At 45.1% G+C, this 18,063-nt stretch overlaps 1 protein-coding gene across 2 annotated transcripts in view; it reads right to left on the bottom strand.

Moving 5' to 3' along the window:
* The window catches only part of dtx1 (deltex 1, E3 ubiquitin ligase), a 178,234-nt gene that overhangs the window by 14,559 nt on the left and 145,612 nt on the right, over positions 1-18,063 (bottom strand). For both annotated transcript variants that reach the window (XM_078421549.1, XM_078421550.1), the window contains exons 3-6: positions 15,150-15,211; positions 13,095-13,256; positions 9,463-9,524; positions 1,135-1,293 (exon numbers count right to left, since the gene is read on the bottom strand). In XM_078421549.1, coding sequence (XP_078277675.1) covers positions 1,135-1,293; positions 9,463-9,524; positions 13,095-13,256; positions 15,150-15,211 — 445 coding nt within the window. The remainder of the gene's footprint in view (positions 1-1,134; positions 1,294-9,462; positions 9,525-13,094; positions 13,257-15,149; positions 15,212-18,063) is intronic.

Genomic DNA, 18,063 nt, shown 5'->3' with positions numbered 1-18,063 from the left:
TTTTTTGGCTTTCTTCCACTCTGCACTCTGCCAGATTACTTTTCTCCCCTCCTCTCTGTTCGCCATTGATTCCAGCAATACTAATGTTTGGCCTGTAATCGGACCATGCCCACTAATAAATGACGCCCGGGTTTTGCGCTATCATCCGATGCTCCATGTTGAACCTTTTATGAATGTATGCCCATATTTAACTTTTACCTAACACTTGATTTGTGGGCCTTTGGTGGGTAATTTCCCTCCTGGGATAAATAAAGTTCTATCGTATCGTAATTTCAATCTCCAATACCAGTTATCCAGATTGCAAATAGATGTGACTGTAAAACATGAATTTTCTTATCGTAAATCGTCTGGCAAACAAAACTCAGCTAAAGGATGAGTTTAAATCACGAGGTTGATTTTGGAGGAGTTAAAGACCATTCGACCCCAATGTACCTGCTTTCCTGATCAACAAGAACATAGGTGATCTGATGGGGAATCTCAAACAGGCAGTCCTGCATGTTCTGACAAGCTTTCGCCCCACTGAGTTGCCAAACATCTATCCAAGTCTAACTGGAAAGCATTCAATGACTCTACTTCCATTGCCCTTGGATGGAGGAGAGTTTCAATGACTCGTGATCTTCAGGAAAAATTCACCTGACCCCCGTCTCAAGCTTTGTTTGTGGACTGGGCCCCTTGCTCTCGATCTGCCCACAAGAGGGGATGTCCTCTCCATATACAGTCTGTCCAGCCAATAGACAGCTGGATCAACACAGTTTTGATGGACAGTGATCGGAAGATCTCACAATGGCTCTTGCTCCCCTCCTGACATCTAAAATAAGAGAATGCGGGTATGCGCAGTTATTCAACGTTCCAATCAGTCTGAAGAAGGATGCCGACCTGAAACATCTCCTATCCAAAATGTCATCTATCCATGTTCTCCAGAGATGCTGCCTGACCTGTGGAGTTGCTTCAGCACTTGGTGTCCTTACTTTTGTAAACCAGCATTTGCAGTTCCTTGTGTCTCCTCAAAAGAGTTTCTTAGCTGCAGCACAAGTAAGTATAATTTTGGGCAATTGCAAGCTGAGGTTGGTACTGTTTCAGGGAGGGGGGGGGGGGGGGGGGGGGGGGTGGTGCTGGCTGGTCGGTTGGCCTTACCTTGTTGCCGTTGTTGTACATGGCCACCAGACACAGGAGATGGTACATGTGGCTACATTTGCTGAGCCTTCCCACCAGTTCCGACTTCACTCCCTTCAGATTCAGCACCCCATCATAGCCTGAGGAACTGACCAGCCTCTCCATACAGATGGTGCAATCCTGGTGAGGGAGCAAAGGCACAGTTAGACACCGCGACACGAATCCTATTTGGTGCTTGAAAATCGAGAGCACTCAGACGTAGACAATCTGAAATATAACTGGGAATTGAACAGGTCATGTACCAATGTTCAAAATGAAAGACAGTCGACATTTCAAGTCAAAGAACAGCAAGTTGGCGCAGCGGTAGAGTTGCTGCCTTACAGGGCCAGAGACCTGGGTTCGATCCTATCTACGGGTGCTGTCTGTATGGCGTTTGGACGTTCTCCCTGTGATCGCGTGGGTTTACTCCAGGTGCTCCGGCTTCCTCCCACACTCAAAGACGTGCAGATTTGTAGGTTAATTGGCTTTGGTAAGTTGTAAAATGGTCCCAAGTGTCTGGATAGTGTTAGTGTATGGGGTTATCATCGGTCGGCGTGGACTCAATGGGCTGAAAGGCCTGTTTCTGAGCTCCGTCAAACTCTGTACAGACAGCAACCGTAGTCAGGATCAAACTGTAAGGCAGCAACTCTACCCCTGCGCCATTGTTGCTTCTGCTTAACAAGTCCCTAAGATGTAATACCTATTGTCAGGGGTGTGATGCTGCCGGAGCTCACTGGAGCGCCACTCTGGCACCTGTGTAAAACAAAAGCGCCAAAATAAACAGCGGGGAATTTTCACTAGCGGGGAATTTAACAGCGGCTGCTCTGGCACCTAAAAGATTAGCACTGCAACACTGCCTATTGCATGATGTCTAAATAACATGGCGAGCTTATGGATGATTGTTAAGCCACTAATAGATTTCAAAGTCACCAAAAAGTAATTTGCAGCACATTATAGTGTCCTTGTGAATTCAAACAAGTCTATCCACTTTTTGAAAACCACACAGATTTATAGATTCTACAAAAATCATTGCAGCAACAGATCAAAGATGCATATTTCTATTAATAACTTACTTTAATATTAGACTCTGGGGAGTTGGCAGTTATCAGTTCATGAATCAAAAGCCCAGTGTTGGCCAAGTGTTTAGAAATCGGCTGGTGATGTTTGGATCTAGTATTTGCTGCTATTTGAGGGTCGAGACCCTTCTTCAGACTGATCCACGTTTTGACCCACCCTCACATTCGAGGTCAGGATCGAACCAGTGCCCCTGGCACTGTGAGGCAGCTCTTCATCGCTCTGCGACTGTGCCGCCCTTCACACCCAAATTTGGAATGAGCTTCATGTTGGAATTGACAACACTTCTATTGCATTGTGTTGGTGACCACCTGGGTAGCGAGTTCCTTTCTGATACCACATCGTCAACATAAAAGTGTTGGGTGGAAACATTGCGAATTGTTGGACCTTGGCAAAGCGGCTTCTCCTTGGATTGCTTGGTAGATAATTCTGAGTACTGGACTATGGACGGTTCCAAAGCAAAGCATCAGCTCTGCTTCTCTACCCTCCACTGCTGACTGACCCATTGAGTGGTTGGTCACACGGCACAGAAATGGACCCTTCGGTCCAACTCGCCCATGCCACCAAAGATGCCCCATCTTTGCCTGCGTTGGTTCCATATCCCTCTAAACCTTTTCTATACATGTCCCTGTCCAAATGTCATATAACAGGGAAATAGGCCCTTCAGCCCAGCTTGCCCATGCCAACCAAGGTGCCCCATCTACACTAGTCCCACTTGCCAGTGTTTGTCCTAAATCTTTCCTATACATCCACCTACCCAAAAGCCTTTTGAAAGATTCCAGCATGTTACCCTTCTAAAAATGTGAATAAAGCAGTGAAGGACCTTAAAACTTTAAGGGCACTGGTGAAAAATAATTACACGTCCAATTAAAGGGGAAATTAGAAAGAGAAATGTTTTAGAACCAGAGTCAATATTTTTTAATGGGAATCAGTTTCTCAAAGAAAACTACCAGAAGGGATGGAAACAAACAAAATGAGGCGAGAGAGGGGGGTTTGTGTCTTGAAATAATCAATAAGGATGCAATAGACAAAATGTTGTAGTTTTCCGCTAATTTAATGATCCATTCAGGAAAAGAAAGATGCCAAAAACTACTGCTAGTTAAAAATTAAAACTTCTATTTATTCAGCGAGAAAATTTTAACAAATTCATCAGATAAATGATCCTAACTATTTCATATAACAGTCATTGGAGGAAGAATTAAAGAGGAGTATTAAAGAGATGCAAAGTGTGGTAGCAGAATGCTGCCTGAATTAGACAGTATTAGACATATGAAGAGGTTGCACAGATTGTTATGCCATGTGATATGAGCAGAATTAGGCCATTCGGCCCATCAAGTCTACTCTGGGTGGGAGCTGCTTTACGTCCTCGTTGTCCACCCTGGGTAGTTCTACGGAACTGGCAAAATTTGCAGCAAAGCGTCCACTACGGTACTCTGAAGCACCAATTGCCGTTTTTGATTGTTGTAGTTGACATACGAAAGAAGAAGAAGTCAACTCTGCCATACAATCATGGCTGATCTATCTGTCCCTCTTAACCCAATTCTGCCTTCTCCCCATAACACCTGACACCCGTACTAATCAAGAATCTATCTATCTCTGCCTTAAAAATATCCACTGACAGCCTCCACAGCCTTCTGTGGCAAAGAATTCCACATATTCACCATCCTCTGACTAAAGAAATTCCTCCTCATCTCCTTCCGAAAGGAACATCCTTTAATTCTGAGGCTATGACCTCTAGTCCTAGACTCTCCCACTAATGGAAACATCCTATGCACATCCACTATCCAAGCCTTTGATTATTCGGTACGTTTCAATGAGATCTCTCCCACCCCCCTTACCTTAGGTTGAGGAGAGACCTAATAGAAGTATATAAAATGATGAGATGCATAGATAGGGTAGACAGTCAGAACCTTTTTTTCCCCAGGGTGGAAATGTTAAAGACTAGAGGACATAGCATCAAAGTGAGAGGGGCAGAGTTTAAAGGAGATGTGTGGGGCAAGTGTTAAATTTTTTTTATAAAGAGGATGGTTGGTGCCTGGTATACGCTACCAGGGATCGTGGTCGGGCAGATACGATAGGGGAAGGTAAGAGGTTTTTAATTAGGTACATAAATATTCAGTGAGTGGAGGGATATGGATCACGTGCAGGCAGAGGAGATTAGTTGAACTTGGCATCATGACATTGTGGGCTGATGGGGCTGTTCTGTTTTTGTGTTCTATGTAAAGATTTATCACCCAGAGGGTGTTGGGGATAGAACTGACAACAACAGAGGATGGGGGATGGGGGGGGGGGGAAACAGAAACCTTGAACACTTAAACACATTGAATGTGCACTTCACTGCGGTAACCTGCGAGACTACAGACCAAACGCCAGAGAGCAAGGATTAGGTTAGCGAGGTATCCCTTAGTTGGCATGCAGGCAATTCCCACGTGGCGTCCTCCTGTGCTATAAATTACAGCGGTTTCATGATGAAAAGCCAGATTCATTAATCATGTTAATGAGGGAAAGGCCGGGTTTTAATTGCCCCTTGCTTTGTTTCCAACTCAATTGAAATTCCTTTAAGAACATGCCCACCGTGGGGATATCAATGGATGATTGAATTTAAACATAACGCGCATTTGTTAGCGTCTGAATTACAGATTTCACGGGAAGTCAGGCCGAAGGGCCTGTTCCTTTGCTGTTCTGTTGTATGTTCTAAGATCCTAAACATTTTAGTTTTGATTCTTTGCAGTTATGTTCCAATCCCCTGCCTAGCAGCAGAAAAACAACCTCTTGTTTGTCCATGACAGCATGTGGAGACCGTACAGTAGTTAGACGGGAAAGTAAGAAAGTGAAAATAATTAAAAGTGAGACATTGTCAAATGTGTTGGTAAAGGTTTGATGTTTATCACAGAGATACATGTACTTGAAGTACTTAGGACAGCAATTAGTTAGGACAGCACCTGCTAGGAGATACCCCAGCTGGACTGTGATGTGCAAAAGAGCAATGAATTTTGAATTAATTTTAAGTGAATTGCAACCAGCTAATAGCCTTCAACAAATGTCAAATTATTGGAAGCAATGTGCTTTCAAATGGCACAAATCGTACCAAGTAATTCAACCTCTGCGAATGAACTCGTTCCAAGGCCCACTGCCCTTTTCCCCAAGGCTGGCATATGGTGCCAGATGGTAGAGCCGCTGCCTCATGGCGCCAGAGACCGAGGTTCGATCCTAACTATGGGTACTGTCTGTGTGGGGTTTGCACGTTCTCCCCTTTAACCACGTGGGTTTTCTCCGGGTGCTCCTGTTCCCACATTCCCAATATATTCCCAGTAAGTTAATTGGCCTCTAAATTGTTCCTAATGTGTAGGTAGTGGATGTGATAGTGGGATAACATAGAACTGGTGTGAACCGGTGAACAATGGTTGGCGTGGACTCGGTGCCTCCGTGCTGTGTATCTAAACTAAACCAAACCTCATTGAGGCGCTCCCATCTCTCCTTCCCTCCACTCTTGACAACTTTCTTTGTTTTATTCATTTTTTCAGGATGTGCGCATTGCTTTTCCTTTTCTACCCCTGAGAAGGTGAAGCCTTCTTGAACCAGTGTCATCCTTCCGGCTGGTGGGAAGGGAGTTCCAGGATTTGATGATGAAGAACTGATCACATCATTCCCAGTCAGTGTGGTGTAACCTGAGGGATCTGCAGATGGTGAAGGTTATGGGTTTCAGAGGTGTTCTTGGAATAACCTGAGTAAGTAACCACAGTGCACATCAGAGATGCGACCACTCTGAGCCACTGGTGAGGCAACAAAACCTTTATGATGTGGCAGTGTACCCATCAAAGCAACTGCTTTGTTGCAGGTGACAATGAGATCTACTTTAGAGATACAGCTTTGAAACAGGCCCTTCGGCCCACAGAGTCCATGCCTAGCGATCACCCCGTCCACTAACACTAGAGATAATTTACAATTTTTTACTAAAGCCAATTAACCTACAAACCTGTATGATTTTAAGTGTGTGGAGAAATCAGAGCACCTGGAGAAAACTCACGCGACATCAGGGAGAACGTACAATCTCTGTACAGACAGCACCCATAGTCAGGATCAAATCCGGGTCCCTGGAGCTGTAAGGCAGCAACTCTAAAACTGTACCACTGTGCTTTATTTTCTTGACTGTTGGATCTGTACGTATCCAGGTCAATGCAGAACACTTATTCGCGCTTTGAGTGTGGTAGAAAGTCTTTGGGATGTCAGTAGTTGAGTCCTTTGTTACAGGATATTGTGCCTCTGACCTGCTCTTGTATCTACAATGTTCATGTGGCCGATCATGTCAGGTTTCTGACCCATAGTGACCACGGGACGTCGATGCTGGAGGGCTTGGCAATGAATGTCAACGGTACGTGCTCAAACCTGCTCTTGCTGGAGATGGTCATGATCATATTGTCTTCTTCATATTCCGCTTGGGCAGCTTACAAACCAACAGTCTCCAATTTTAGGTAACATCAATAAACCACCCCTCCTGCTCTACCTTGAGCCCTGGATGACCTTGCACCTATCTCTCCCCTCCCCTCCCTCTCCACTTACATTCCCAAACCATTCATCAATCCTTCAGTTTGCTCATGTCTTGGTCTCGCACCTTGTGTGTGTTCATCTCTGGCTTTTGCCCAACCATCTACCCAACAACCCCTGTCCCCCCCCCACCCCCATGGCCTGTATGACCTGCCATGCATTGTCCTGCCCATCCACACTTCTAGCTTTCTTTTGCCCCACCCATGCATTCGGTCTGAGGGAGGGTCCCGACCCGAAATGTCACCTGTTCATGTTCCAGGGTTGTTGGCTGACCTGTTGAGTTACTCCAACACTTTGTGTCTTTACTTGTTACTTAGTTTACGCCAGTACATTGTGGGTCTTGCTTAATATATTGAGACAGACTGCCTCCTATTCCCAGGAGCCGTGGATGGAATTGAATATTGAACAGCTTGCGATACGACATCACGATGGAAGAAGGGACATTGATGAAGCAGCTGAACGTGATCAGGCCTGAGATCTGCCTCGAGGAGTCCTTCCAGTAACGTCTCAGACGGGGTAAATGAATGCTGATGCCTGCAACAATCTTCCTCAATGCAATGTATTGATCCAACTATTTTCCCTTGATGTCCATTGACTATAGTTTCACCAGGACTACTTGGTTAAAAGTGCTGGAGTACCTCAGCTGGTCAGCCAACACAGGTGGTCTTTATCGCAGGGCATCACTCTCAGCCCATCTGTGGAATCTGCCTCCTTGGTCCACATTAGGACCAAGGTTGTGATGAGATCTGGATTGAGTAGTTCTAGTGAAAACCATTGCTAAGTAGACAACTGATGTGTAACTGACACGCTCCGTCACCTTGGGGTGGCAGAGTGGCGCAGCGGTAGAGTTGCTGCCTTACTGCTCGAGAGACCCGGGTTTGATCCTGACTACGGGTGCTGTCGGTGTGGGGTTTGTACGTTCTCCCTGTGACGACGTGGGTTTCCTCTGGGTGCTCCGGTTTCCTCCCACTCCAAAGATGTGAAATTGCTCCAAGTGTGTAGGATAGTGATGGTTTATGGGTTGCTAGTCGGCATGGACTCAGTGGGCCTGTTTCCATGCTGATTGAAATCGATTTTACCCAGTAAGGTTCAAACACAACAGAGGCACAAACATATCAGGCCCATGGATTGAAGGTAACAATTGGCCAACATCTCGCATGGTCTCCATGAAATTATAGATCCACTACTTTGAACATGATAATTATTTTAAAAAATTGAAAAGTCAAAGTGGAAATACTTGTGGCTAAATTTTCTCCTTTAAGTTATAATAATGATTAAATCCCCATGCCCCCCAAAAATAATTGGCTCTGACAACTGGCTTTGGGATGTAGGGGTTTAGTTTAATTTAGTTTAGAGATACAGCGTGGAAACGGGCCTTCGGCCCACCGAGTCCACACCAGCCAGCGGCCCCTTACACACGAGGGACAATTTACAATTTTTACCAATTAACCTACAAACCCACACGTCTTTGGAATGTAGAAGGAAACTGGAGCACACGGAGGAAATCCACACGGTCACAGGGAGAATGTACATACCCCGCACAGACAGCACCCTTAGTCCGGGCTGAACCCGGGTCACTAGCGCTGTAAGGCAGCAACTCTACCTCCGCACCACCAAGCTGTCCCTTATTGTGAGAGGTATTATTTTAGATAGAAAATGTATCTTCCTTTGGTGGGATCAGCAGGATGGGATGACTAGGAATGTGGAGTTTCATCAGCAACTTGTATTCTTTATTTTCAGTTTGTAAGAAATCATATTATAAAAATGCAAACTATTACAGACATATACAGAGATGGACAGGAGCATGATCACAGACAATACACCAGAGATGACTTGTATTGATATTACTGTCTACCACACAGTCGTAGATCTGAATATAGATCAGGTCACGAGAAATTATTGGAGCAAATGACCCCAAACTTTGGTCCAAGAAGTAGGATTTATGGAATGTCTTAGTGGATAGGTTGTCGCGTTGTACAGCACAGAAACAAGCCCTTCAGCAAACCAACTTGGTGTATTGGGCTGTTCCCATTTGGCCCAAAGCCTTCTAATCCCCTTCCTATCCATATAATTGTGCAAATATATCTTTTAAAAGCTGTCATTGTACCTGCTTCTATAGCTTCCTCTGGCAGCTCATTCCATACGTGGTCTATTTGATATTCGTGTCAGGTTTTAACAGATATCAGAGTGGGCAATGGCATATGTGTTGAGGGAACAAATTTGTGTCAAAATTCAAAATCAAAGGCTTCAGCTTTAATAATATGTAACGTCTTTACATCCAGTACTGGATATCAGATAATTTATAGCAGGGATGGTTCTGAAACCGTGACAGGCAAGAGAGTTACAAGTCTCAGATGACATGAAGCACCAATGAAAAACACAAAGAATGAAAGACACACACACACACACACACTCACAATTGGAGATATTTAAACCTAGAAACAAACACATTTCTTTCCATTCTGTTTAAAAACAAATCTTAGTTCGGGTCAGTTTTCTACGAACCATTTTTTGGTTGAAAGGAAGGAAAGAATGAAATCACTTTGTTGAGGTGTTGCTGTTTTAATGAGCATGGACTTTGTTCTTTCTGTTAGATTGAGGTAATGCACTGAGTTGCCCCCAGACACCCCATCACCTCCTGGGCTTTCTGTAGTAATCTGGCTGAGTGATTGCCTGATAGAAGATGCTCACCTCATCTGGCGGATTCTTGACCTTCTGCATGTATCTCCGCACCACGTCCTCTGGAGATTTTCCTGGGAGAGATAAAATAATATTGGACATCGTTATTGTATAAGGGGGAAAAAATCCCCAGTACCAACATTCAGGTGTGGAACAAAGGTCATGGTGGCGCAGCGGTAGAGTTGCTGCCTTACAGCGAATGCAGCGCCGGAGACTCGGGTTCGATCCTGACTACGGGCGCCGTCTGTACGGAGTTTCTACGTTCCCCCTGTGACCGGCGTGGGTTTCCTCCGAGATCTTCGGTTTCCTCCCACACTCCAAAGACGTACAGGTATGTAGGTTAATTGACTGGGTAAATGTAAAAATTGTCCCTAATGTGTGTAGGATAGTGTTAATGTGCAGGGATCGCTGGGCGGCGCGGACTCGGTGGGCCGAAGGGCCTGTTTCCGCGCTGTATCTCTAAATCTAAAAATCATTTGCAGAACACTCAGAGACTCGTAAATCTGTGGAATTCTCTGCCTCAGGAGGTGGTGGAGGCCAATTCTCTGGATGCTTTCAAGAGAGAGCTAGATAGAGCTCTTAAGGATAGCGGGGTCAGGGGGTATGGGGAGAGGGCAGGAACAGGGTACTAATTGTGGATGATCAGCCATGATCACATTGAATGGCGGTGCTGGCTCGAAGGGCCGAATGGCCTACTCCTGCACCTATTGTCTACAACACTGTGACGGAAACAACTTGGCCTCGAAGGATGACGAAAGGTTGAGGATTCCAAGCTAATTTCCACAGGGCTTATTAAACTCTGCACATGTGCCTCACAGACCATAACCTTGTTAGTTGTCTGCAATGATTACAGAATTCAATAACCATGGAATTGGGCTCCAGAGAGTTGGACTGTCTTTTCCATTGTTGCAAACTCTCCACTAACATTTTTTTCCCTTCCTGGACCATCTGTGTCATCTACATCAACAATTTGGATGAGAATATGCAAGGGATGATTAGCACGTTTGCAGAAGTATTTCATGAGACAGACATAACAAGACGGGTTTAACACCTTTGACAAGGGATAACTCACCGGACCCAGATGAAAAAAAAGTCCAGAAAATTGTAGCAACACTAAATGCAACCTTTTAATTACTGCTGACTATCAACAGGGGTGTCGTGGGTTTAGAAGGTGAATAAGGTTATAGCATTGTTTTATAAAGACAGGAAGAAACAAACTGTAACTATAGGCCAATGAGTTTAATTCAAGTAAAGGACAAGTTAGTGATGTCAATCCTGGGGGAGTTGACCAAAGTAAAAATCCTTGGCAGAGCAACAAATTGGATCAAAATTGGCTCAAACGAACATTGTTTACCTATAACTCTACCAACCGTGTTAAGCTGGATTTTGGTTAAACAGTGCTGAGATTTGAAATTCTCATTTTTGTTAATCGTACCATGGTTTTCACCCTTCCCTTCCCTTCCCTATGACGCTAATTATCTCCAACACTCCGACATACGTGCGCATCTCTAATCCCGGGCTCTTGATCAGTGCTGAATTTAATTGCTGCTCCATTGATCGCTGAGCCCGTGGCGTTATTTTAGGAAGGAGATGAGGAGAAATGTCCTTAGTCAGAGGGTGGTGAATCTGTAGAGGCCAAGTCAGTGGATATTTTTAAGGCATAGAGAGATAGATTTTTAATTTGTACAGGCGGCAGAGGTTATGGGGAGAAGGCAGGAGAATGGGGTTAGGAGGGAGAAATAGATAAGCCATGATTGAATGGCGGAGTGGACTTGATGGGCTGAATGGCCTAATTCTGCTACTATGACCTTATGCAGGCTTCAAGCACTATGGTGGCACAGCTGATAGAGCCATTGCCTCAATGCCAGAGAGCCAGGATTAATCCTGACCTCGAGTGCTGTCTGTGTGGAGTTTGCACATTCTCCGTTACAGTGTGGGTTTCCTCCGGGTGCACCAGTTTCCTCCCACATCCCAAAGATATGTGAGATTGTAGGTTGATTGGCCTCTGTAAATTGCCCCTGGCGTGCAGGGAGTGGATGAGAAAGTGGAACACATTTCAAGATGACAGGTGGAACTTCTTAAAATGTAACAGACACATGGATCGAATAGGTTTAGAGGGATATGGTCCAAATGTGGGTAGGTCGGACTAGTGTAGATGGGGCATGTTGGTCGGCATGGGCAAGTTGGGCTGAAGGGCCTGTTTCCACGCTGTCTCACTCTATGTAAAAAGAATAAAGTGATATAAATGGGAACCACAATAGTCAGTAAAACGGTCATAACCCACAAGGAACTAAAGCAAAAACACAAAGTGCTGGAGGAACTCAGCCGGTCAGGCAGCATCTCTGGAGGGAATGGATAGATGACATTTTGGGTCATGACCCATCTTCAGACTTATTGATTAGGGTTAAGTTTTGAGGAAGGGTCCCGATCCTATCATCAACTATCATCATCTTCTGCATTGCACATCTTTGGAATATTTTGAATCAAACTTTATCTTGCACTAAATGTTATTCCCTTCACCCTGTATCTGTACACTGTGGATGGCTTGATGGTAATCATGCATAGTAGTCTTTTCACTGACTGGACAACACACAACAAAAAAGCTTTTCACCGTTTACCTCGGTACACGTGACAATAAACTAAAAAAAACGTCTGTCAATTCCCTCCGCAGATGCTGCCTGACCCACTGAGTTCCTCCAGCTGTGTGTGTTTTGCTCAAGCATCTGCAGTTTCTTGTGTTTCCACAAGGAACCACAGATTGCCGATATCACTGGAGTTGTGGATATTTATTCACAAAATGCTGGAGTAACTCAGCAGGTCAGGCAGCATCTCGGGAGAGAAGGAATGGGTGACGTTTCGGGTCGAGACCCTTCTTCAGACTGAAGAAGGGTCTCGACCCGAAACATCACCCATGCCTTCTCTCCCGAGATGCTGCCTGACCTGCTGAGTTACTCCAGCATTTTGTGAATAAATACCTTCCATTTGTATCAGCATCTGCAGTTATCTTCTTATACTACTGGAGTTGTGGAGATCAACTGCCTGAACTGTCCACTGTGAGCACTACTAATTATCATCAATACAATATTGATACAATATTAATACAATACAATCAATCCAAAAGGCCTGGACACCTTCCAGCCCAGCCACAGGGAACCATTACTGCAATAAACAAGTTGTACATTTAATTCTATACAACACTTAAATCTGTTTCAATTACAAAGCAAGGGGCTGGAGCAACTCAGTCGGTAAGGTAGCATCTGTGGAGGGAACAAGCAGACAACATTTCGGTTTGGGACCCTTCTTCAAAATGTCAACTGTCCATTCCCTCCGCAGATACTGCCTGACCTGCTGAGTTCCTCCAGCACTTTGCAGATGCTCAAATCTTCAGGGTGTGTGAAGAAAGATTTTAAAGGGGGCCTGAGAGATGTTTTACACTGAGGGCAGGGGGGGGGGTCTATGGAGAACCCAGAGAAAACCCACGTTGTCACAGGGAGAACCTGCAAACACCACACTGACAGCACCCATGGTCAGGATCGAACCCGGGTGCCTGGCGCTATGAGGCAGCAACTCTATGACTGTGCCGGCCTCTCTGCCGCCTACTCTCTTGCTCAGCTAGGGGGATCTGCACAGGCTTGTCCACGTACCTTTCTTCAGATGCTTTTTCTTGGTCTTCCTGCAGATACCTGATATCCCAGGCACGGGCTTTATTTCACTCTTATTGACAGGCGGAGGGTGAAGAATGGGTTTGGGAGCCCGGGTCAGGCACACGGGAAGTCCAGCTGCACACATCAGGATCCCGGTCATTCCTGCAGGGAACGCCAACAAAAGGTAATTTAACCATTTCATTGTCAAACTTCAAGGCCACTTTAAATATAATGTTGAAGACAGACGCAAAGTGCTGGAGTAACTCAGCAGGTCAGGCAGCATCTCTGAAGAAAAAGGATGGGTGATATTTCAGGTCGGGACCCTTCTTCAGATGGGACCCGAAAAGTCATCTATCCATGTCTCCAGAGATGCTGCCCGACCCACTGAGTTACTCCAGCACATTGTGTCTATCTTTGGCACAAACCAGCATCAGCAATTCTTCATATAATGTTAGTTGTTCCACAAATATTATATGTTATAATCCAAGATTTCCCCATCACATCTCCGCTAAATCTATCACACGAAACAAATGACTCTTAAAATACCATTTCCGTTGATCAGGGCACTTGCTTATTCCTGACGTTGCAATTAAAATCCTGCTTAATACTGAAGATTACACAGTCACTCAGATTCAAGATTTATCCTTTGTGGATTTGGTTAAGCTCGACTTCCTGAATGAAAATCCACACAGCCATTTGGTGACACTGTGCAATGCTATCAGATATAAGCGTTGAAAATAGTTCTGCAATCATGTTCCGGTATTAACACACTGTTTCTGCTTCCCTCTTTGCTCAGCAGTGAACTGGATTTCTCAACAATGAGCTGTATAGAAAATGGAACTTCCTCAGTCAGTGTGTTCCGTTCCCTAATCTCAGTTGAGGGCTGGATAGAACATAGAACAGTTCAGCACAAAAACAGGCCCCTCGGCCCACATTGTCTGTGCCGAACATGATGCCAAGACCAAGATGTATTTGCCAGCACATAACCTATATCCTTCCAAATCAATATGTTTATCCAAAAGACTCTTAAATTCCACTACTGTATGCCTCAACCACCATGTGTAAAGAAAATACTTGCCTTTAAACATCTCCTTTGAACTTTGGCCTTCTCACCTTAAAAGACTTTAGACATAGTGTGGAAATGGGCCCTTCTGCCCACTGAGTCCGTGCCCATCAGCGAACTCCCCATACACTAGCACTATCCTACACACTAGATAATTTTACAATTTTGCAGAAGCCAATTAGCCTACAAACCCATACGTCTTTGGAACGTAGGAGGAAACTGGAGCACCCGGAGAAAACCCATGCGGTCATAGGGAGAACGTTCAAATTCCGTAGAGACAGCACCTGTAGTCAGGATCGAACCCGGGCCTCTGGCGCTGTGAGGCAGTGACTCTACCACGGCAACACTGTGCCACCCCAACATTGAGAATACTTTTGGAAATATTTCCCTGAAGAACGGTCCTGGACCGAAATGTCACCTATCCATTCCCTTCAGAGATGCTGCCTGACTCGTTGACTTACTCCAGCACTTTGAGTTTGGTTTAAAATATATGAGTGGATTGTGCTACCTCTTAATAGCTTCATTGCTGCTTGGTGGTGGGATCAGATGCACTTTGCACTTGCACTTGCTGTACAGGTTTATGACTACTTGCACAAAGAGTGAAGGGAACACTAAGGCTTGGATAGAGTGGATTTGGAGAGGATGTTTCAACTAGTGGGAGAGTCTAGGACTAGAGGTCATAGCCTCAGAATTAAAGGACCTTCTTTTAGGAAGGAGATGAGGAGAAATGTATTTAGTCAGAGGTTGGTGAATCTGTGGAATTCTTTGCCACAGAAGGCTGTGGAAGCCAAGTCTGGATATATTTAAGGCAGAGATAGATAGATAGATTCTTGATTAGTACAGGTGTCAGAAGTTATGCGGAGAAGGCAGGAGAATGGGGTTAGGCCGGAGAGAAAGATTAGCCATGATTGAATGGTGGACTAGAATTGATGGGCCGAATGGCCTAATTCTGCTCCTATCACTAATGACCTTATGAACACCTGGCAGCTTACCTGCAAGAGCCGGATGAACTGGGCCAGACCCATTTAGGTTTTTCACTGGAAGAGCAGGAACTCTGGAAGAAACCAGACAGAGATTGTTAGCTGTAGAGCAGAACAAATAACAGCACAGCACAAGAGCAGGCCCTTCGACCAACACTGTCTATGCCAAACAAGATAGCAAGACCATTTATCTGCCTGCACATAATCCATATCCCATGTGCCTATTCAAAAATCTCTTAAATACCATTATTGTATCTGCGCTGGTATCTCACCATGGTCACTCCCTCTTCTCCCCTCTCCCATCAGGTACAGAAGTTTGAAAACACGTACCTCCAGATTCAGGGACAGTTTCTTCACAATTGTTATTCACATAATTTGATATACTTCTATCTGGCTTGTGCTGATCAGAGGGTTTCAGCTGGATCCTTCTGCCCAACCTCTCCCTGTAGCTGAAAGTCCCAAACCCAGACATTATTCTCGTAACACAGATTTCACCGATTCACTTCCTCTTAATATATTTTTGCTTTGGCAGTCTACATCGCTAAGATTTCAAAATTGCTTCTGTGCATTTGCCATTTTAAATCTCAGAAGATTTCGCACAGTGGCGCAGCGGTAGAGTTGCTGTCTTACAACGCCGGAGACCCGGGTTCGACCCTGACTATGGGTGCTGCCTGTACGGAGTTTGTGCGTTCTCCCCGTGGGCTATCCCCGATGCACCAGTTTCCCCCCACATTCCAAAGACTTGCAGGTTTGTAGGTTAATTGGCCTCTGTAAATTGTCACTTGTGCATAGAACTAGTGTACGGGTGATTAGTTTAGATGAGATACAGCACGGAAACAGGTCCTTTGGCCCATCAAGTCCACGCCGACCAGAGATCACCCTGTACATTGGCACTACCCTGTACACCAGCACTACCCTGTACACCAGCACTATCCTGTACACCAGCACTATCCTGTACACCAGCACTACCCTGTACACCAGCACTATCCTGTACACCAGCACTATCCTGTACACCAGCACTACCCTGTACACCAGCACTATCCTGTACACCAGCACTACCCTGTACACCAGCACCATTCTACACGCTACGGGCAATTTGCTATTTTTACCGAAGCCAATTAACCTACAAACTGCTGGCCAGTGTGGACTTGGTGGACTGATGGGCCTGTTTCCACGCTGTATCTCTAAAACTACAGAATTTATTGAGTCAGGGTTTGAGCACCAATGTTCTGATTGGTCAAACGTTGCACATTGAAGTCTGAGGAGAGGCTCCATCCTTGAAGAAGCAGCCATCAATAGTTCCCCCACGCTTGAATACATGTGAACCAAATGCCCCTGTCAGTTACTTGGAGCTGAGTTGGAGATCTATCGTGGTACTTGCCGCCCGATAAAGAGACTCGTAAAACGTCACAAAGGCTTTAAAGAAAGTCTCTGGAGCCGTAACTGATTGGCAATAAAAGAGCTTACTGTGAAAGGCGGGGATAGAGGGCAAGGCAAAGTCACAGCTGCCGTCTTCACATTGCTTATTGTTGCTGGGTCTGAACCCAGCCACTCCCCGTCTAACTGCACTGCAGGAGAACGCTGAGAGGAACTTTGAAATTGCAGTGCATGACATTCCAGAGTCTACCGGGAGTACAAAGGCCTTCTTAAAAATATTGCGGGGAAATGTATCAAGATCTGAGGGGGATTCAGACCGGGTTTCTGGTTTCCCCCCTCATCCCAAAGACGTGCAGGTTTGTAGGTTAATTGGCCCTCTGTAAATTGTTCCTAGTTTGTTGGGAGTGGATGAGAAAGAGGGATAACATAGAACTAGTCTGACCAGGACCAGATCAGTCTGAAGAAGGGTCTTGACCCGAAACATCACCCATTCCTTCTCTCCAGAGATGCTGCCTGACCCGCTGAGTTACTCCAGCATTTTGTGATACCTTGTGTGACTAGGTGATTGATGGCTGGCGTGGATTCGGACTGAAGGACCTGTTTCCATGCCCTTCTCTAAACTAAACACTTGGCGCTATGACACTTTTCATAGGATAACCCATGCCTGAAACTATTTGCGATATTACTGAGCAAGATATTTGAAAGATTAAGAAGCATGCAAGAAATCCTCATCTGCATATTATCCTCATTCATACAGACAATTTCTTGGCAAAGGATATCTCAATGTTTAATTCTAGCACCTGACAGGAAATCAACAACAATTCTTTTAAAGATGGCAAGCATAGTCCTCAACAAACAAGCTCTCTGGGTTTGTCTGTATGTTTATGCTTTCTACTATCCCCACAAGCTAATCTCCCAAGGCCTCTAATCAGACTCTGAAGCTGATTATTGAACAGCCACACACTCCTGCTGACACACCACGACGGTTCTTACCCCCATAGTAAAGAAATCATCCTCTCTATTGCAGACACTGGAATGGTGCTATCACCTTCTCCTTTAGAGAAATTGCAGAGTTGTGGACGTAGCCCAGACCATCGCACAAACCAGCCTCCTTTCCATTGACTCCATCTGCGCTTCACACTGCCTCAGCAAGGCCATCAGCATAATCAAGGACCAGTCTCACCTCGGTCACTCCCTCTTCTCCCCTCACCTATCAGGTCAGAGGTACAGAAGTGTGAAAACACACACCTCCAGATTTAGGAACAGTTTCTTCCCAGCTGTTATCAGGCAACTAAACCATGCTATCACCAACGAGAGTGTGATCCTGACCTCCCATCTACCTCATTGGAGACCCTTGGACTATCTTTAATTGGACATTATCGGACTTCAATGTTATATCTTGCACTGAATGTTGTACCCTTTATCCTTTATCTGTGCAGTGTGGATGGCTTGATTGTATAGTCTTTTCTTCGACTGGATAGCCCGCAACAAAAATCTTTGCACTGTACCTCAGTACACCTGGCAATAATAATAATCGATACTCAGGCAG

This window comes from Rhinoraja longicauda, chromosome 25, assembly GCF_053455715.1.
Source record: "Rhinoraja longicauda isolate Sanriku21f chromosome 25, sRhiLon1.1, whole genome shotgun sequence".
Lineage (NCBI taxonomy): Eukaryota > Metazoa > Chordata > Chondrichthyes > Rajiformes > Arhynchobatidae > Rhinoraja > Rhinoraja longicauda.
This window is presented reverse-complemented; position numbering and strand designations above follow the sequence as displayed.